The sequence below is a fragment of the Lotus japonicus genome, chromosome 2 (assembly GCF_012489685.1).
Source record: "Lotus japonicus ecotype B-129 chromosome 2, LjGifu_v1.2".
NCBI classification, from domain to species: domain Eukaryota; kingdom Viridiplantae; phylum Streptophyta; class Magnoliopsida; order Fabales; family Fabaceae; genus Lotus; species Lotus japonicus.
In genome coordinates, this window is record NC_080042.1 from 63,611,509 (window position 1) to 63,633,535 (window position 22,027).

The window sequence follows — 22,027 nt, forward strand, 5'->3', positions numbered from 1 at the left end:
CCAAGGGAGAACAATATCACTACGAAGCTGGATTAGGTGTGACCACAACTCTTCCCGCCGAACCGGAATAGGAGAAGCATATATGGCACTGCACATCCATGATAGGTTCTCCTTCCAGACTTCGAAGGTCACCGCTTGAGGATGTGAATGGATCAATCTACAAGATAGATTGGCTGCATTATTCAGGAGCACCCAAATACCACCGCTAAAGCCATGAGCTTTGGAAATAAATGAGGGAGAGAATCCCATTGAGTTCCAAAACTGAGTAGCACGGCTAAATTGACACCGGGTTTCAAGAAGGAAAACCATATCAGGTTTCTTAGCCCGGATCAAGTCCTTGACAAAAAGTTGTCCATTCTCATATAGAGCACCTTTAATATTCCAAGAAAGTATCATTAAATCCTCAAAACCAATCATTAAAACGATTTCTTTGAGAAAGGGGTAAAACCCCAACGACCCCAAAGGGTCAACGCTGGGCTTTCTGAGCATTGGAATCCTTGTCCACGGAGGTACTCCTTTGGGCATTGGCACCAATACATTTGAGATAATCATCAACTTCATCATGTAGACTTTGTTGTTGTCCAAAAACTATATCTGGGAAAGGTTTCAATAAACCCAACACACCTTGGCATTGTGGGTCCCGCATGTGATCATTACTAATCTTTTTTGAAGGATTATACTAAGACCATATACAATGGTTGTTTAATTTTGATGTTGAAGAGTGTTGAACATTGTTGAAGTGATGCAATGGTTGTTGAGGAGTGTTTAGAGGAGAGAGAACCGGCTGAATTGTTGAAGAAATTCAACAATGTTGAGAGGAGAGAGGGACGCCACGTGGCGCCCTCTGAATGGCTCGGTCAGGCGCGTGTAATACACGCGCCGACAGGGCGCGTGAGTGGCAGGTCCGGAGAGAGAAAACGTGATGGTGGATGATGGTCCTGACACGTGTCATTCTCTGATTGGTTCCCCGGATTTTCTTTTACCCTTATCTTTTGAGCTCAATTATCTGATAAAAAGAAATAATCTGGAAAAAAAAAATTATACCAAAATTCGTGATATTTTTTTCTCTATAAATAGAGACTTGGTTTGTTTGATTTGGACACAGAAAAAAAATCAAGTTTTCACCATCTTATTATCTCTCTCACCATCTTATTTATCTATCAATTAGCATTTGTTTTGAAATGGATCCCAACAATCCCCATTTCAACACCCAGAATTCTTCAAACAACCCATTTTACAACCAAAATCCCAACAACTATAAAGATCCAAATCAAATTTCTTACCAATGTCCTCAAAATCCAAACTATTATCAAGTCCCACATCAAATCTCCAACCAACGTCCTCAAAATCCAAACTATTATCAAGTCCCACATCAAATCTCCAACCAACGTCCTCGAAATCCAAACTATTATCCAGATCCAAATCAATATTCGTACCAACCTCCTCAAAACATACAAAATTTTAACCAGTCATCAATTGCTCCAAACTCTCATCCATCTTATGGATCTGTGAGATATTCATCTCAAACACCCCAGTCTAGTGGTTATATGCCAGTGGTTCCTGAAAATTTTCCGAGTGTTGATGTGTCGGAATTTCCGGAATTTTCAACACAAGTCAATCTTGGTGGCGGGTCAGCTGATAATGAAGTCAATGAAGTCACTCCTAAGAGCAAAAAAACCGTTTCACCCGCATGGAACACTGCACAAAATCTAGTGCTAATTAGTGGGTGGATTAATTGTGGAACAAGCAGTGTTGTCGGAAGAAACCAGAAAGGAGAAACATTTTGGAGAGATATTGCTGAGTATTGTAATGAGCATTGCTCATTCGATCCTCCGCGCGATTGGGTTGCCTGCCGAAACCGTTGGAATTATATGAACGCAAGACTGGGTAAATGGATTGGCGCTTATGATAGCGCTAAGCGTGAGCAACGAAGCGGTTGGTCGGAGGATGATGTTATCGCAAAAGCGCAGGAATTATTCGCAAGTGGGAAGATTGATCAATTTACTTTCATGGAAGAATGGCGCGCTCTCCGTGATCAACCACGTTTTTGTAGTCAGGTAGGAGGAAATAGTGGCTCGAGAAGTAGTGGATCTAAGAGATCACACGACAGTGATGCAAGTGGCTCAAACTCTATAGGATCAATTCCTCGTCCAATGGGTAGGGAGGCAGCTAAAAAAAAGAGTAAAAAGAAAATTAGAGAAGATGCTGACGAGGTGGTGGACAAAGAGTGGGATTCTTATATCCATTTCAAGGAGAAAGAGCTTGAAAAATTGGAAAAGATAGCATCGGTGCAAGCAGAGACTAACGAATTGATGAAAGAGAAGACTAATGCGATGAAAGAGAAGACTAATGCTAAGAAAGTTAGTATGTATCTAAAGCTAACTTCGGAAGAGCATCTCAGTGACCGTAAGAAAGAGTTGTTAGAGCAGTTGTCCAAAGAGCTATTTGGAAATTAATTTCAAGCGAGTCTTTGTCTGTAATCGGTCAAACTTGTCAGTGGTGTGAAGTCTGTAGTGTTTGCTTTAATGTTTGCTTTAATAATTTTCAAGTGGTGACAGCTATGTAATGTTTGCTTTAATGTATGGGTAACTGTGTTTGAATATGTACCATTCAATTCGAATCTTGTCCTTTTCCGATAACTTATTTCAAATCCACCAGTGGTGTCAAGTCTGTAGTGTCTGCTTTAATAATTTGCCCGTGGTGTTAGGTCAGTAGTGTTTGGCTTTTATGATTCTCGGGTAACTGTGTTTGAATATGTGCCACTCAATTCGAATCTTGTCCTTTTCCGATAATTAACTCTGGTTGATAACTTATTTCAAATCCACCAGTGGTGTCAAGTCTGTAGTGTTTGCTTTAATAATTTGCCCGTGGTGTTAGGTCAGTAGTGTTTGCCTTTTATGATTCTCGGGTAACTGTGTTTGAATATGTGCCACTCAATTCGAATCTTGTCCTTTTCCGATAATTAACTCTGGTTGATAACTTATTTCAAATCCGGCACTCAACCACCATTCAATGTACCTACTTATATGGACTCATAGCTCCATTGATGTACCAATATCCCAAATCTCTTCCAATCTACTTCAAATTTCACAAAAAATGGATCCATCTGAGTGTCCTTTTGATCTTGCAGCATACATTCAAAATAGTCAAATTGAAGAAGCTTATGTACTCAACCGATTTAGAGAGCGTCGAAGAAAAATTCGAGAAGATGCTGCACCTCGTAGTAGAAAATATCTCGGTAGAGATCATACAGCGGCAAACCAGATGCTAATTGGCGACTACTTTGCCAATGAGCCTACATATGACGATGCAATGTTTCGTCGTCAGTACCGGATGCAAAAGCATATTTTCCTTCGAATCGTTGATGACCTTTCAAGTAGTGATAACTACTTCACCCAACGCGTTGATGCAGCCAATAAACAAGGTATATCACCCTTAGCAAAATGTACCACAGCAATGCGAATGTTAGCATATGGTGTGGCAGCAGACGCGGTCGATGAGTACATCAAAATTGGAGGTACTACAGCATTGGAGTGTTTACGTAGATTCTGTAAAGGAATCATACGATTGTATGAGCAACAGTACCTGAGAGCACCAACCCAAGAAGACCTGCAAAGGATATTACATGCTAATGACATGCGGGGGTTCCCAGGCATGATCGGGAGTATTGACTGCATGCACTGGGAGTGGAAAAATTGTCCTAAAGCATGGGAAGGTCAATTTACTAGAGGGGATAAGGGAACCACAACAGTTATTCTTGAAGCAGTTGCAACTTATGACCTATGGATCTGGCATGCCTTTTTTGGATGTCCTGGAACGTTGAACGACATAAACGTTCTAGATCGGTCACCAGTGTTTGATGACGTGGAACAGGGAAAGACTCCAGCCGTGAATTTCGTTGTGAATCAACGTCCCTATAATATGGCATACTATCTAGCCGATGGTATCTATCCTTCTTATCCAACTTTCGTCAAAACGATTAGACTTCCTCAAAGTGAACCCGATAAGTTATTTGCAAAAGTTCAGGAGGGATGTCGGAAGGACATCGAACGTGCATTTGGAGTTCTTCAAGCTCGTTTTAAAATCATCCGTGAACCAGCTCGCTTGTGGGACATAGATGACTTGAGTATCATTATGAGGTCATGCATCATATTACATAATATGATTGTCGAGGATGAACGAGATACATATGCTCAACGTTGGACCGATTTTGAGCAATCTGGGGAAGGTGGATCTAGTACACAGCAACCATACTCGACCGAGGTTTTACCCGCTTTTGCAAATCATGTGCGTGCTAGATCCGAGTTGCGTGATTCAAATGTTCATCATGAACTGCAAGCAGATCTAGTGAAGCACATCTGGGCAAAGTTTGGAATGTCTCAGGATTGAAGATGATTTGTATCGTACTATTTACGTTATTTGTGTGTTGTGTGCTTAGTTTTTCCTTGTCTTGCATTTTAAGATATTGTGTGCTTAGTTTGTTGTCTTGCATTTTATTTTAAGAAAATAAAATAAATTCTTGTATGCTTAGTTTGTTGTCTTGCGTTTTAAGTTAAGAAAAAAAAAATTATAGTCTATATTTTAAAAAAAAAGTCTATATTTAAAAAAAATAAAATCGTTAAGTGTTTATTGTTTTAATTTAATTTAAATCGATAATTGTAATTTTATGTAATTATAAAAACAAAAATATAAAATTAAATAAAAATGTGAAATAAAAAAGTGGTGGGGTAGGGTGAGTGGTGAGTGGTGGGGTAGGGTGTTGAGAGTTAAACAAAACCATTGGAGTGGGTAATTGTTGAAAGTTTGTTGAATTGGAGAGAGAAGATGATGTGGAGTGTTGGGAAGAGAAAAAGTGGGGTAGAAAAGGGTTAAACAAAACATTTTTTGTTTAACCATTGTGGATGGTCTAAGTTTCACGCTAGTTAATTTTTTTTATTTTTTTTCCAAACGGTGCATAATTTTCATCTTTATTAAATATTAATTAAACGCAGCACAATACATACTTCAACGGGTTTTTTAATAGATATATTTTAAATATAAACATATTGATAATTTTTTTTATAAGTGAGTCTCTATATTATATTAGTAAAATTTAATTTCCTTTTAAAAAATCATTTTGCTGTTAAAAAAATATATAATCATGTTTGGTGGCTACTCCTCCCCCGGAGTTGGAGGATATCTTGTTAAGGGATGCTCTCAGAGTAGTGTAGTGTGTTTTAGTTGTTTATTTTTCGATGTATTAAAAAAAATATAATATAAGGTGAAGTGTAATACATATTGTAAGAAATTTTGGGAACTACAAATGAGAGAAAACCCGACCCTCTCCTCTGCTAGGGTTCCTTACGCTACTGCACACTCTGCGTCGTCATCCGAGAGAGAAGGCGTTGCGAGGGGCGGCGACGGTTCTTTGCAAGGTGACGTCAACGATGATGATGATGATGATGATGATGATGATGGAGCATAGGGGAAAAAAAGGGAAGCATCGCGGTGGGGTGGGTCTAATCCTCTGGAGTGTTCTACCCTGTTTATCGATGGGATTTCAGAACTTGTGGGTTATCCCCAAATCAGAGCTCTCTTCGCTCAGATTTGGAAGGTCTTCGTGCAACGTCATCGCAAGTTAGGGAGGAGATTCCGGTTTGGGTTCGTCCACTTCCTTTCAAGGTCTCACACAGAGACGGCGGTGCTCACTTTTCGGTGACGGTGGCAAAGTTCCCCCTGTTGAATGGCGTGGCTTCGCAGATCCAAAGCTCGGCTGCCATGGCTTCTAGTCAGAAAATGGGGTTTACTTGTTTTGCAGAAGAGAGTTGTTAAGGGAGGTTCTTCTTCTTTATCATGGTGAGATGTAGCGTTGGGAAAGTTTGGAGGGTGTGTGGAGAGTCTGAAGTCTCCAGAAGAAGACTGTATGTTTCCTGCTTTCTGGAGATGTTACAAGGAGGTTGATAAGGTACTAGAGGGTTTTCTTTTCCCGGAGCTTGCTTCTGGGTGGCGGTTTGTGGAGGCAAGTTGTGCTGGGTTGGGAATCAATCGGGTCTCGACTAATGTCTTATTCCCTGAATGGGGGTTTGAGGTGTCTAGATTGGAAGGAGTTGTGGCTTAGAATGGTGAGGCTTTGTTTCGTGGTGGAGCTTATTCTCGCTGCCAAGTTCAAGTTCATGGTACTCTGTCTCCTCTAGAGCTTCGTGATAGTCCTGAGTCAGTGGGTACCTTGGTAGTTTCGTCAGCCAAGCAGTGGCTAACCCAGGTGGATCCTGTTTCTGTTCTGTTATGCTTCGAGAAACGACTTTTTTTCAGGATCGATACCCTTTCTTTTGGTCCGGATCGCTCTTGGAAAATGAAGATCCCTACCTTATAGAATTTTGTACAGGAAAACTCTAATTTTTTGGTGGCTGGGACTCGCTTCTGCTCCGCTTCCTTTGCTTGTCCAGTTGACTTTTCCTGTGTTTCTAGTGGAAGGGGCTCCACCCTTGTGCCCGCTGAGGTAGTTGTCCAGGCTGTTCCTGCTGAAGGGACTTCGGGTCCTCCTAGGCGTCGTGGTCGTCCTAAAAAGATCCTTGGTGGTGTTTCGTGTTTGGCCTTTGATCCTGGGGAAGAGGTCTCTAGAGATCATTGTCCCAAAGCGAAGGCTTCTCGTCTCGTGGGCGACCCAAGAAAGGGAAGAGTTTGGCTAAGGCTCCTTCCCACTCAGGCCCTAGGGAGGATGTTGTTGTTTCTTTGGATAAACAATTGGTGGTTTCTGCATCTCAAAGTTGCAAGGGGAAACTTTTGTATTATAGATTGGTCATATCATTAAGTGTAAACAATTGTTGGTTTCTTTGGATGTTGTACAACTTGGTGATCATTTAGTAATTTGGGATTATGAAAGAGGTTTGAAGTTGAAACCACTTGGTGATATCAAGTTGTTGTTTCTTTGGATAACTTTTGGATGTAGGTACTTAATGATACACCAATTGTTTATACTTAATGATATCACCAAGTTATAATACAAAAGTTTCCCCTTACAACTTTGAGATGCAGAAACCACCAATTGTTTATCCAAAGAAACAACAACATCCTGGGTATAAACAAGGATAATTTTTGTATTATAACTTGGTGATTTGGATAAACAATTGGTGGTTTCTGCATCTCAAAGTTGCAAGGGAAAACTTTTATATTATAACTTTTCAATTCCTTACCTTTTGCATTTCGAAGTTGAACTCTGTGTCAGGAAACAAAATACGTGTATAGAAAGGGGTTTGGAGCAAAACAAAACTATGCTCTATTATTGAGAAGTAATGGTTATTATATAGCCTAACATCAGTAACAGACTTTCAAAAGCAATGGACCAACTGTTGTTGGGGGGCGATTAGGGGTTGGGGGTGAGGAGGGCTTGCCCCCGCGGTACGGTTTAGGGGTATTATTGTAATTTGAATAATTAGTATCCTTATATAAGCTTGTAACACCGAAACCCTATTATTGTATTTAGAAGAGAATCAATAAACGGAACTATAGCTGCTCTATAGTCGCAGACGTAGGCAATTTGGTCGGACTGCGTGAACAAACTTTCGTGTGTTTCTCTCTACTCTTGATCTGTATTCGTGTTGTTGTTCTAACATATTTGTTTTTTCAAACTACTTGATGATGATGAAATGAATGTGGCGCTCCCAACTAGAATGTGGCGCTCCCAACTCATCTTTCTTACTCCTAGAAAAAGCGTACAACTCAACATTTAATTTTATGTGTTATAGTTGGAACCTTTATAAAATATGTAGCAACGTTGTTAATCGCGGATCGTGGAAAACAACTTTCTACATATTCCGTTCCAAAAAAATCATTTAGGCGAGTGGTGGTATATTTGGTCTTGATTAATCAATTATATACCACTTAAAATTTTCAAATATTAAAAGATATCTTAATAAAAAATAAATTTGAATTATTGTTTAATTTTATTATAACAAACACACACATATGATAGAGTCAAGCTGATTGACTGCTCATCTTGACCATATAAATAATCTTAATTATATCGTGTGATACATTTGATACAATTATTTTATGAAACTAAAGCAAAATAAATGATTTAGTTATCACTAGTTATTTAGGAAAAAAACACCATAAACGCAGCAAAGTACGTAGGAAATGCCTATGAAAAAAAGTGACAAAAAATGAGTAGGTAATAAACACATTTCTAGCAAGGAACACCAATCCACAGTTCAACGCACCACCAGTAATACCTGCCATACTTTGCTGCCTATAAATAGCCAACAACCTACCACCATTCTCGCATCACATGATTTGTTTATTAAAACAACAACTAAAAACCCTCACTCCCTCTTTATTTGTTCTTGTAATAATAGAACCGGTCACCCTCCTATCTAGGACATTGAGAGAACGAGCATGCACCACGTCAACTAACAACCAGCCTATTTTTTCTTCCAAATACCGCTTATAAACTCACCAAACCACCATTCTCATACCCCTGCCCAAAACAAAGCCTCTTTTTTTCATCTCTTACTTATTGTTCTTCATTTTTTGTGAAATCTCGTGTTGTTTATGTCAAGGATAAATCAAGAGGAGGCACTCATGTCGCGTGTTGTTCATGTCAAGGTGGAATCAAGAGGATGCACTCATGATATTGGAGTACTTCATGCTTCAAATGACTCAGTTTTATGATTAGATGTCACATGGATCATCCCATGACTAATCACATGAAACTGAAGTTGGTCAAGATGGTAAACACCTTTTTTTTCTTCTCATTATTGTAAACAAATTCTTGTTAAGAATTAATATGTGAGCATCCAGATTAGAAACCTATGTGTGAGCATTGCTACCATGAACGAGAGTTTCACATATGAATTTGTTTACAATAATGAGAAAAAAGGGTGTTTAGACCAACTTCAGTTTCATGTGATGAGTCTTAGGATGATTCATGTGATGTCTCATCGTAAAGTCGAGCTATTTGAAGCATGTACTCTAACATCATTGGTGTTTCCTCTTGATTCATCATTGACATAAAAAAGTTAGTTGTTGACTTGTTGTTTTAAAGAACAAATTAAATCAAGTGATGCGAGAATGGTGGTAGGTTGTTGGCTATTTATAGGCAGCAAAGTATGGTTGATATTACTGGTGGCGGGTTGAACTGTGGATCAGTGTTCCTTGCTAGAAATATGTTAATTACTTACACATTTTTTGTCAATTTTTTCACAGGCATTTCCTGCGAACTTTGCTGTGTTTAGGGTGTTTTTCCTAATATAGCTAGTGATAAATCCATGTGATGCATGAATACTAAATCATTGATGTTGTTTTGGTTTCATAAATTTTTTATCAAATGTATCACACAATATAATTAAGATGCTTAGGGCAATCTGGAGGTTTTAGTTCAGTGGGACGATCTTCCTTCTTGTGATAACACTTGGGAGCTGGCAGCCCAGATTCAAGACAAATTCCCTAGTTTTCCCCTTGAGGACAATGTTCATCTTTTAGGGGAGGGGGGATATTGATATGTCCCCACTCTCATATAAATCGCCTATTACTAAGGTTTATGAAAGGAAGAGGGTTAGGAATGTTAATTAGGTTAGCCTGGTTGCTTGTGGGATAGAGTCAGTGTTACTCTATCAACTAACCTTGGTTAATTAGTTAGTTAGAGTTAGTTACTAGTTAGTTGGGGGTATAAAACCGCAATAGTTGTCAGTTAGAGTCAGTTTTTGGGAAAGGTTTGGATGGTTAGAGGTAACCAAATTGGTCTCTTGGTGACCAAGTTTCTCTTCTTATTCTCTGTAACAGTTTCAGTTCTTATGTAATTTCCTTGTTCATCATCAATACAAATTCTACCATGGTTTCTGGAATCTAGGGTTTCTACTCTTAAATTTGTGTGCAATTGTGCTTTCCTGAAACCAGTTTTATTAGATGATGAATAATTGTCATTCAATGCATGGTTGGACTCACAAAAAACAACTATTTAAAGTTATTAACGTGTACGATTAATAAAGTTTTACACAAGTGTAAATTGATCCTCCTCCTTTTATATATAATCACTATTCAAATTATTTAATTTTTTTAATATGATGGATGTCTTGATCAACTATTTAAAGTTATTAACGTGTACGATTAATAAAGTTTTACACAAGTGTAAATTGATCCTCCTCCTTTTATATATAATCACTATTCAAATTATTTAATTTTTTTTAATATGATGGATGTCTTGATTACTTACTCAGTAATAGCTCTACTTGCATGAATCTATCATATGAGAAACTATCTTGGCATTACGTAGTTATCCTTAATGCGTTTAGGAGGTTCAAGTTTTTAATTCCCTTCATACTATATTTGCATATATTTGGTTCCAATTTATTAAATTGTTTATTTGCATATATTTGGTTCCAATTTATTAAATTGTTCAAGCTGAGCAGTTAGACAACCTCTAGGACTTTGGGTGTATTGTTCTAGCATGTATTTGAGGGTGTAATGGTTTGGTACTCTTTTTTATTTTTCACAAGCTCTCTAGAGTATGATGTACTCTTTTTCCTTACTAGGTTTTTTCTCATTGGGTTTTCCTAGTAAGATTTTAATGAAGCACATACTCTAGGCTCAAGTGCTTGTGAAAGAGTGGGTGGTGGGTGTTTTTGGAACTCATGTGGTTGGTCTCTTAATCCTTGCTCTTTTGAGCTTTATGAATACATTTTCTTTTTGTTGGCAAAAAAAAATGTTCAACCTGAGCTATTTTTTATGTTTTCTAAGCCTGAACGTTTTCCACTTCAGGATGCAATTAGACTTAATTCGCGTTGGTTTTATCTTGACTTCTTAGCAAGATGAATTTTGAAAGATGATATCTATTGGCTATTATATGTTCTTTCAACCTTTCACACTAAAAAGAAAAAGAAGCCTAAGAGTAACACAATAAGTTTTCAGAGAAAAGAAATATGTTTCAATTGAGGCATGATAGCATATGGACCACTTTATTACATGCCATATATTATAATATTGTAACAAAATAAAACTTCTGCAGAGTTTACTTGGGGTCTTATAGATTGACCCAAAACATACCTGCTTCTTTTAGGAGTGCCACAGATATATAATTAGTATGCTTGAAAATTTAGAAAACAATACAAAGTATATATCTTTTTGCTAATGGATCAATGCCCATTTTGCTTAAACATAGGATAAAACAAAACAAAACAAATAGTTTAAGACTTTAAGTTAAAGTGTTAAACACATATTGTCTACAAGTCATTGGGGATGTATTTTGCTTACTTGGTTACAGTGCTCCCACTTTTCCTTGCATACTAAAAACAGTCCTAGTCAAGAAAGTCTCGTTAGGCTTCTAAAGCAGTTGCCTTGTGCTGCCTTATGCTGGTGCCCACTAGGGTGGGCAACTTTAGTTTTTGGTCCACCCATGGACCAAGGTGTTTTTACTAATTTACAAAAGATAAAAATATCAACAAAAAAAATTAAACTCTAAAACCATGACAGAACAGATCTAGATCTAGATCTAGATCCTTCTTCACCTCCAGTTTCTAATCTGTTGTATTCACACTGTTAAATGGAAACCTTATCAATCTATCATCAGCATTAGTACTCTACTCCTTATTACTAATTTCTACAACCAAAACAAGAGAGAAGAGGGGTTCAGATTTGAGAGTTAACGAGGGGAAGACGAACATGCTCCAAAACCTCTAGAAATTTTTGTCCCGAGATCCCAATCGCGAAGAGCCTTACCGGGATCCTCACGGTAAGGGTTGGGGAACACGACGAGCTCCCGAACTGGCTCGGTGAGGGTGTTGGGGGCGAGTCTGAAGCCGGAGGAAGATATTTTGGGTCGGGTGGAGGGAGGAGGAGCAGGAAGGAGAGAATCAGAGAGATGGGTTTTGGAACTTGGGGTTGGGATGAGGAGGAGAATTTGGGAGAAGAGGAGGTGACGGGGATGGAGGCGCGTGGGGGCTAGGTGGTCTGGCGGGGAGGACGGTGCTCTCACTGCTATGCTCTCCTTTCTCTCCCCGGCATCACCATCTGGTTGATCAACAATACCAGGTTTATTATGTTCCTGCGAGACAGGCCTCAGTTTTTTCAGATTCCTAATAGTCAGCAGCAGCAGCAATAACAACAATATGTTGCTTACTCTCAGATTCATCACCCTTCCCAGTCCATGACCCCAAATTTTGCAGCACCTTCGAATTATGTTTATGACTCTAGGGATTCTGCAGTACCACATTTACCTAAGCTAGGGATTCTCAGATTCTCAAATTTTTCTGATTCTGCTATATTTTTGAGAAAAATAGTACTCCCTCCGTCCCTAATTATAAGCTAAAGTTGTAAAAATCACACTTATTAAGAAAGCCTTAATTGATGCATTGGTTTTCAAAAAAAATGTACAACTTTCTATGTTTACCCTTATTTATGATAACACTTTTTCATCATTGTACTACTAATGGTGGTGCTCCACTACCAATAAATGCAAGGGTGAATATGGAAAGAAATATTAACTTTTGCAATGTTAGCTTATATTTAGTGACACAAAAAAAGTCTCAATGTTAGCTTATAATTAGGGACGGAGGGAGTATAATTGAAGTCCAATTTGTATGAAAAGTTGTTTAAGTTGATGAATATGGACATATCTGGGATTTGATTTGATGATACCTGTTAATCTGGGAGTTAATTTGGGATTTGATGATCTTGAAATCAATCTGGGAATTTATTTGTTTTTTTTTTTTGGTGCTTGGGAATTTATTTGTTTTGGTAAGTCTTAGAAATTATTATTTTATTTTATTTTTTAATTAGTAAAAGAAAGAATATTACATTTTTACCATTTTATCATCCTTTCAATCCTATCCATCCATCTAAAGAATATTCTTAGATTCCAAAATCTAACGGCAATTAATAATGGACCACCGGTGGACCAAAAACTAAAATTGCCCACCCTAGTGGGCACCTGAAGTTAAAGCATCTGATTCTTGTTCAATGCACATTGATAACCTTCATTTAAAACTATAAACTGCAAGGGATGCCTTAATCTCTTCAAATACAAGGTCTTCACCAAAAAATGAAATGATTATGTAAAATTCTTCCAATTGTTAATTAGTTGAACATCTTTGAGGAGGGCTTCATTTACTTCAAGAGTAAGTCAAGAAAGTTACTGCAAATCTTACTCTTTTTCCTCTCCTAGGGTTTTTCCTACTGAGTTTTTTCTATTGAGGTTTTAATTAGGCTCTCTCATGAACCGTGTTTAAATCACCAAAATAGTGTAGGGCTGGATAAGACTGTCAGTTGTCTCTTCCCATTCTACATGAGTGGATTGTTCTCATAACCTTTACTTTCTTATCAATAAAATTCTTTTGTTCTCAAAAAAAAATTATTATAAAATAACATCTCAGATTAAAACGTAGAATCTGTCAGATGACATCCTGTTTCCTAATTCTTCTTTCACCCAAACTCTCTTTTTTTTTTTTCATTAAACTACTTTGTTCTAAACACAAACCTAGTAACTCTAGGGTTAATGTAAAATACATTTTGGGCAAAACCCGTACACACCAATTAATCAAAGAAAATGAAAGTCATTAGTGATATCATCATCAGATTTAAAGAAAGGGGATCTAGATATGAAACCCCCTTTGTAAATAACAAAACTAAAAACTGATTTCAATTTCTCTGATAAATTTGTGAGGTAACGACAACCTACTTTTAAATTTGATCGGCCTCATTCAATTCATGAATAATCTACGGCACATGCCATCCAATTGCAGAAGCATTTTCTAAGCTCTATGGTGGATCAATTAATGGCCAAGAGTATATATGTCAATATACGAGAATTGAAATTGAATCACCTACCCTTTGACCCACGACAAAACCATACAAAAGAACGAGATGATGAAGTAGAAGGTGACCAGGTGACGGTGGAAGAGTGGAGACTTTGTGAAGAAGAACGAAGAAATTAGGGAATTTTGGGGATCTCAAGCTTGTGAAGAAGAATTAGGAAACAATGGGGGAATTGAGTTTGGTGCCCCACCCCTTAGGCTTTGCACCCCACTTTATTAAATACGGAATTTAAAGTTCCGTATCAATACGGAAAATAAAATTCCGTATCTGTTTTAGTATATAATGAGTGGTTGAAAATGTGACACGCATGCTTAAATACAGTACGAAATTTTAAGTTCCGTATTCAATAGGGAGAATACGGAATTTTAAATTCCGTATTTGATAAAGTGGGGTGCCAAGCCCCATAGGTGGGGTGCCAAACCCAACTCCCAAACAATGGGGAGGGTCACATGACAGATTCTAAGTTTTAATCTACGCCGTTATTGTATAATAAAATTAAGGGTTCAGATTTGGAGTAACTTTCTTGGCTTACTCTTGGAGTGAATGGAGCTCTCCTCTTTTTAGTTAAGTATTTTCATTATTTAGTGTTTTGTTATTTTAATTAGTTTTATAATCTTGTTATAATTTTTATGTTATTTTTATGGATTTCATTAGGATTTACTCAAGTTATTTGAAGTTGTTATCTTTTTCTATCTTTTAGTTAATTCCTGTTATTAGCTTTTAATTATTTCCCTTTATTGATCTTAGGAGAAGATTTAAAGGAAATCGGGAATTGATGAAGATATGGAGTGGCTGTAAATTTTAGCATGAAATTCGTGCAAATTTATCTTACTTCTCGCGCAAATGCTTGTGCATCATGGTTGCTGGAATTTTTGCGTGAAAATTCATGCAATTCTTTCTTTATTTCGCGCAAATGCACAAGCTATGTCTTCTTGCCCAAATTTTCGTGCAATTTCTGTGTTTCTTGGCGCAAATGCGCCAAACTCCGTTGTGAATGGTAATAAAACTTGATTTTAACCTACTTTTTGGTCTCTCTTTTCACGTGGAAACATTTTGAGAAGACAACTTTGAGTTCTTTAGGAATTTTAATGCTTTGCTTCTCTTTTCTTGAATTGATTTTTATGACTATGTGGAACTAATCCTCGTTTGTATTGGGGATTTGATGTAGTTTTCTTTAGCCTATGTTTTGATACACTTCAATTATATATGAATGATTATTTTAGTTCATGAATTTCTTCTTTGTTTTTATTGAATCTTATCGCGAGTGAGTTTCATGCTACCATTTGCACAATTGGGAAGTTGGTAGCTGATAAAGATCTATGAAGAAATTAAATAAGGGTTTCTACACCTTAAGGATAAGGGTAGTAATTTATTTGTGTTTGCCTGAACATGAATTTGAATCTCTAGTTAATTAGGATTATGTACTAAGAAATTGGCTACCACTAATTAACTAAAAGGGGTGCTTGACTAAGGGATTAGAAAGTAAACAAATAGGCTTAACACCATGAACATATTTAACTAATTTCATATATAATTGAAGTGAGTATAAACATAGAAAGGGTAGACGAAATCAATTCCCCGGTGCGCTTTTCTTTAATTAATTTAACATCAATAATTGTCGTTTTCTGCGTTTTCCTGTTGCTTTGTACTATCAACCAACCAAAACTCCCTTTTACTTTCGCTTTACGTCCTTACAACGAGAAATTGGTAATGTTATAAGTAAACTATCACAATCCTTGAGGTTCGATAAATTAAAACCCTGGGAGAAATTGTACACTAGTAGTTTGGCACATCATTGCCTATTAGATCAATATAATTCTTTTGCTTTCAAAAAATAAAAAGAAAAGAAAAGAAAAGACTAGAGAAAATAACTTGGGTTGGTGCCCAAGGGTTGAGAGTTGTGATATTGGCGTTAATCACAAAGTTATATGTAGGTTACCGACTGCTTTTCCCATCCTTTATTATAAATATTGATGGTAAGATCGTTGACATTTTTATTGAAAAATATACTCGTTAGTGACCAATGGAAAAGACTGCCGGCGACGTGGCGGTAACCTTTTCGCACAAAAGCATATTTTTTTGCCACGTTATCGACGATCAAAGTTGTCGATAAGGTCCGCACTTAAGTTTCCCGCCACTTCATTAAGGAAAAAGAATCGGTAATAGCAAGATTTACATACAGCTTTTCGACCACTGGTTAAAAGTCGTCTTCTTCCTTCCATTACCACAGTCTTGTTTTTTTTTTTTTTTTGAATAATGTGAAAAAATAATTACCAAAAAGGAAAAAAAAATCAAATTTACCTCAATGCTGTGATTTTGGATAGCTTGGACCTTATGTGGCGGATAGGGGTGAATTCGCGTCACCCCACTAAATTTGCGTCCCCATAAGCAAATGTCTTGAATGTGGAGGATAGAGAATCTTGCAGGGCCCCAAGTGTCAGCAAAACACAAGATTCGCTTAGGATTAGACGAATCCATTGTTTATCGAGATTTGCTTGATTGCACGCGAATTGAGGATGACACTATCCAGATGAGACATTGCGGGAAACAAGGGACGTATGAGACATTAAACAATGGATTTGCCTAGTTGTAAGGGAATCTGGTGTTTTGTTGACATCTAAGGCCCTACAAGAATCCATGTCATCCACATTCAAGGCATTCGCTTATGGAGATGTGAATCCTACATTGAATTCGTGTGGGGTGACGCAAATTCACCCTTAGCTGTCACATGGGCTCCAAGCTGTCGAAAAACACACTGTGGGGTAAAGTTGACTTTTTCCCTTTTTGGTAATAATTCTTCTCCTCGCATTATAAAAAATTAAAAACAAAAAATCCACACTCTTACTCCTAAACCCTCTCCAATTGAGATAATTCTAAAGCTAGACCTGTATTTTATGGTTTGAGTTGAAGGAGCATGTTGTTGATTGATAAGAGAAAGAGATCCATGATAGAGTAATTTATAGGTTTGAGTTATGTAGAAAAATAAAGAAGAGAGAAGACGAATAAGATAAAGGTGGAATAGAAAGAAGACGCTGGTGGAAGATGAATGACTAAATTGAATTAAAATTTTCTTGGACTAAAACTAATGTTAAGGTTCATGTGATCACTCCCAACAGACTAGACTTATACGTAAAAGATTGACTAATAAAAAATCATAGAATTAATTTAATTAAAAAATTGTTAGGGATAATTTTATTTATTTTTAAACAAAATTTGGTTCGAAACTAAATTATTGAAGCCATCTATATCTATATAATACACTAAAGGAAGGTTTTTTTTTTTTTTTTGAAAGCAGAAGTATTATTAGAAATAAAAGGTTCATGAGAACAAGCCTCTCATGAGAGCCATAAGACAAACCCACCCAAACTAGGATCTTTGTGTTCAAATACAATCAAAGGAATGGCCTCATCAAAACCTTCAGAGGAAAACCCAGTGGGAAAAACTAATGAAAGAAAAAGAGTACCCAAATCCAAGAAAGCAATCAAAACACCCAAAACATATATCCTACCCCATAGAGTACTGCAATATGAACATATAAACAATGGTCTGCAATTCTCAAAAATAACAAACTAGCCTCTACAACCTTTCCTACATTCTCACCACTTGCAGCAGCAAACTCATATGCAATGTGTATTGCAATACGGCCACATGAATTCAGCAACTCCAATTCTCTTTACCTCATTAAAACTTGACAGAATTTCCTTCCATATAAGTCAAACTCACACCAGAAATTTTAGTCCCATATGCAGTACTATGCACGTCATAAATTTGGTACCAAAATGTCCTGCCAAAATACTAGCTAGGTCCACCACCCATTGTAATACCAAAGCACAAAAGCAAACAGCCCCATAGCAGTAAAAACCAAAGACCCTAAAACCATAATGCAGCACCACAAGTGACAAAACCGCAACCGAGTACACCAGGTCCCTAATAGTCCCAAATAGGCTGCGCTGATCTCTGTCAAATTCCTGATTCAACAGTAGCCTTGAGAAAACAAGCAAAAAGCCTTCCCCTTGAGCCACATGACATGGATAGCTAAACAAACGAAGCTATTAAGCCCTCCCCTGGCAGCTTCCCCGCAAAACGGCTAAGAACAGTTTTTCCAATGCAAGATAGCCTTCTTTACAGCCTCCTTCTTTGTCAAACCTCATAAACCACAGACGTTCCAAGTAATTCACAGCCCTGGCATCTGAACGGAGATGAGGATGGTTTTGTCGTATCTGAGCTTCCAAACCTCTAAGCATCAAGGCTTCCGAACCTCTTGGCTTCAAACCCAGCTGTAACACCCCGATTTCCAGGTGTCACTTTAGTAACCAAAAATAGACTTTACGCTGAAAACAGGTAATTTTTTTGTTTGATACCTTTTAAATCAAGCAATAGAAAATAAAGACAAAACCCAACCAACACACAAATATATACACATGTACAGCCTCAGCTGCACTCCCATGTCACGCGCACTCGCAGTGACTCCAAAGTAGTGTGCCCGTAGGCAAATAGTTACAGATCCAGAAGTGTGAGTGAAAAGGTTATAATTACAATCCACTGGGAGAAAGTCGGCCTCAAAATGGCCTAAGCAAAGACTCCTATAGTCCGACTGACTCACTGTGATCCCTCAATAAGAGAACCACACAAAAGCCATGCGTCGGGAACCTACCCCGTCCCAAAAGCAAAACGAATCAGAGCTCTACACAAATATGACGCCTGCCTAACTCTACCAACCCATAACTGCTCACACATCCGAGTCCTCGGCGAACTGAAGACGGCAAGTTGAAGCTCAGCTCCATGCGTCGTAGAACTTCTTTCGTCAGATGTTCACACTCGTCAGTCCGGTCCTCCATGACCCTTCCCCGGTACGTCGCTCGATGACCCACAACATCGATCACCCAAGCGGTGGGGGCATCCCGATCCACAAGCTCATATCTGATCCCCCCCGAGGGAGAGACCATCGAACACCAGTCGGCCATCGACATCTGGCAGCAGGCCGACCGCCCAAACACAAACATACAAACAAAGCCAAGGCGCTAGGGTCAACTCACAGCAATAAGTAGATATACACTCAACATGTGATATGGGGTATAGATATATGTTGATATATATACATATAAACAATCCTAGCATGTTATGGCTCTAACATTGCTTCAATAAACAAACAACACACAATCTCAGTCAGCATGAATGTATGCGTGAAATGCACAATATGTATCCGGATTTGTGACGCGTTCCCGTTCGCCACAAGTGAAGCATTTTCACTATGGATGGACCATTCCCGTTATCCATCCTGGATGAAATCCATCCTGGATGAACCATTCCCGTTATTCATCCTTGGTGAACCATTCCCGTTATTCACCGAATGATGAACCATTCCCGTTATTCATCATTAATGCAAGGTGAACCATTCCCGTTATTCACCATGATATGCACAGGTGAACCATTCCCGTTATTCACCCGATTGAATGCAACGTGGTTAGCCAAACAACGAATCGTCCTTACCACGAAAGTGTCTAGCTCACAACCCAATCTCAACCAAACCCAATGAGTTAGTGTCGGTCAATACAACACAACTCGGAGTAAGTGTCGGTCAATACAACACAGCTCCACCAACAAAAATACACAAGGGTCTAGTGTCGGTCAATACAACACAGCCCAAACAACAAGAGCACTAGGTGTCGGTCAATACAACACGGCTCCACAACAATCCCCAAGAGTACTAGAGTACTCGGTGACTTTCAATCATCACCATAGCTCACCTTAGTGGCTTCCCCCAATTCCAATAACTCACAACAAAGGTCGACTTTTCCCCGTCTTTCGTAAATATTTTCCCCTTCAGTTTTCCTATACTTAAACGTTAATAAAAGTGATTTCAATTCAGATTAGTCAGGTTATGAGTTTATTTCTCAAAATCTAGGTTTCCCAAGTCTTTAGTTTTTCAAAGCTCTATCATTCTAAGTTTTCAAAGATCAATCACCCAAAATACATTTCCCGGGGAAAGTCTAAGAATTCCAACATATGGCTAAGTCTCAAACCCCACATTTGGACTTGCCTAGGGTTGTTCATCCAACCCGAAATATCAAAGATCACCAGATCAATGAATCTCCACTCCGAAATTGCGTCAAAACGCTCAATCCAACAAAGCACAACATCACAACATCAGTTCATCAACATAATCAACATCAAAGTAAAGCATAAGTCGAATTGATCGACGCCTATCATGCATTCATAGCTAATATATATGTAAGTTGCCCTAACCTCGAGCTGATCCAGCTTCGCAAATCAAATCTCCTTCACAGGAATGCCTTGAAACTTCCAAAGTTCCTTCAACTGAACCTCGGAGGAAAAACAAAGCAGAATCCACACAAAATCGATTAGTTCGATCGCAATACAATACATAAACGATAGACAAAGCATCAAAGCTTCAGAATACGACAAACGGGTACGAAAGGACAAGTTTTCGAAAACGAAAAACTCCCCCCCCTTAGGAAATAGCCCACGGCCATAAGGAGAAAAGGGCTTCGGCTCTTTTTCTTCGATCAAATCAGTTTACAAGGTAGTTTTAGGGTAAAACTAAGGCAAAGAAACTGTCAGAACAATTTTCGGACAATCGGGTCGAAATACGACTACGCAGGGGCATTTTGGTCCAAAATAAAGGCTCAAAACTTCAAAGTTATCAGTTCTGAAAACAAATTTGACAGCAACGATCCTCATGACATCCGTGACAACAAATCCTAAAGGCACGAAGTCAGATTAAGTCTTTACGACAATAAAGTTTCGAAATGTGAGACAAAAAGAGTTTTGAGTCAATTTTTCAGATCCTGGACAACTGAATCGCAATCAGAGTTTACTGACAGAGGTTTTAGACTCAGGGGAACATAAGGAACATAACCCAAGCGAGAAATCAGAGAAATCGGACAATTTTAGAAAAAGCTCAAAACTTAGAGCACAGAAACGACTTCAGAAACTCAGCAGAAACAGAAATCAGAGGCAGGATTCATGATAGTTACCTCGATACCTAGAAGTAGGGACGAACTGCACGAAGATTGGTCAAGTTTTCGCGGAAATCTCCCCTCTCCCTCTCTCTCTACAATTCTCGGCCTTGATGGGTGGAAATGGCAAGATTTTTTGCTTTTTCGCCTATTTATAGGCGGGCGAAATCGCGGGAAAATGAAAATTTCGCGATTCCGATTTTTGCAGCACGATCACCGTGGAATTCTAAGAGAGATTCTAGCGTCAGAATTCCAGAACTCAAAACAAATATCTAGAATTTGGGAAAAACGATATCGAAAAACTCAAAAGCGGTGTCGGTTAATCTGCCCCGAAAAACTACTTTTTGCTGTGATGCTCAAACGACAAAACTTCCAACTGAAGAAAGATTGGAAACGTCGAAACAAGTCTGGCAACGCGGACGGAATCTTCGTTAGAAGTCCCGAATAGAAAAAGTATTCATCCATTGCTCGAAAATAGGGTTTCGAAGCAAAGAAATTAGCGTCGGCGGACATCCGAAAAGTGAAACCTATCGTGCGTACAGTCCAGAGTTCCGAAATGAAACGCTGGTCGATGGAAAAATAAAGAGAATCTTTAAATTTTCCGAGAGTTCGAAATCTCACTCAAAACGTTGCTTTAAGAGCGAAATAGTCTATTCTGGACACGCTCGCCCTAAGGCAAGTGTGCAGACGACTCGCACTAACTCCGAAAACAGCTACGCAACATTCCTCAAGCAATTCCTGAACTTTCTTCTTCATTAATCTTTCTCAAATGTCAAACTCCTGTCACGCTTACACTATTTCTACGTGTGAGTCGGAAACTTAACTTGTTCTGAAAATCCAGGTCTTACAATACTCCCCTCCAAAAAGAAAGTTTCGTCCTCGAAACTCAGAGCTCTGCAAAAAGTTCGGAATACAGTTCCTTGATCTTATCTTCCAATTCCCATGTAGTAGTGCCTGTGTCATTGTTCCTCAAAATCTTTACTTAAGCAATCTGCCTTCCCCTTAACTGTTTCACTCTTCTATCCCCACTGCTAACTATCGGCGTCTCAAAAGACAAAACATCATTCAACCTCATGTCGTCTGACTCGATTACTTGCGTCGGACCTCTGCTTGAAATGATACCGGTTGGCATTCCGTGCAGTCGCACAACCTTAGCCACTTACTTCTTTACTTTCGGTCGTCCGGAATTCTTCTTAAACTCAGTGCCTCTCTGTCATCTCAAAGTAGATACTCAACTTGTCCTCGTGATCTTCATCTACAGT

The 22,027-nt window shown here is 38.4% G+C and overlaps 3 protein-coding genes across 3 annotated transcripts; 2 read left to right on the forward strand and 1 right to left on the reverse strand.

Annotated features, from left to right (window-relative positions):
• Positions 1–747: 747 nt before the first annotated feature.
• On the forward strand, positions 748–2,473 carry LOC130736824 (glutathione S-transferase T2-like). Its single transcript, XM_057588606.1, has 2 exons — positions 748–902; positions 1,298–2,473. The coding sequence occupies exons 1-2, from the start codon at positions 748–750 to the stop codon at positions 2,454–2,456; spliced, it is 1,314 nt and encodes a 437-aa protein (XP_057444589.1). The 3' UTR covers positions 2,457–2,473.
• A 539-nt stretch (positions 2,474–3,012) lies between these two features.
• Positions 3,013–4,526, forward strand: LOC130738805 (uncharacterized). The gene has a single exon (XM_057590960.1). It carries the CDS (start codon positions 3,013–3,015, stop codon positions 4,387–4,389), a length of 1,377 nt encoding a protein of 458 aa, XP_057446943.1. The 3' UTR covers positions 4,390–4,526.
• Positions 4,527–10,896: 6,370 nt separating this feature from the next.
• Positions 10,897–12,200, reverse strand: LOC130738806 (uncharacterized). Its single transcript, XM_057590961.1, has one exon. It carries the CDS (start codon positions 12,182–12,184, stop codon positions 11,615–11,617), a length of 570 nt encoding a protein of 189 aa, XP_057446944.1. The 5' UTR covers positions 12,185–12,200; the 3' UTR covers positions 10,897–11,614.
• Positions 12,201–22,027: the final 9,827 nt, after the last annotated feature.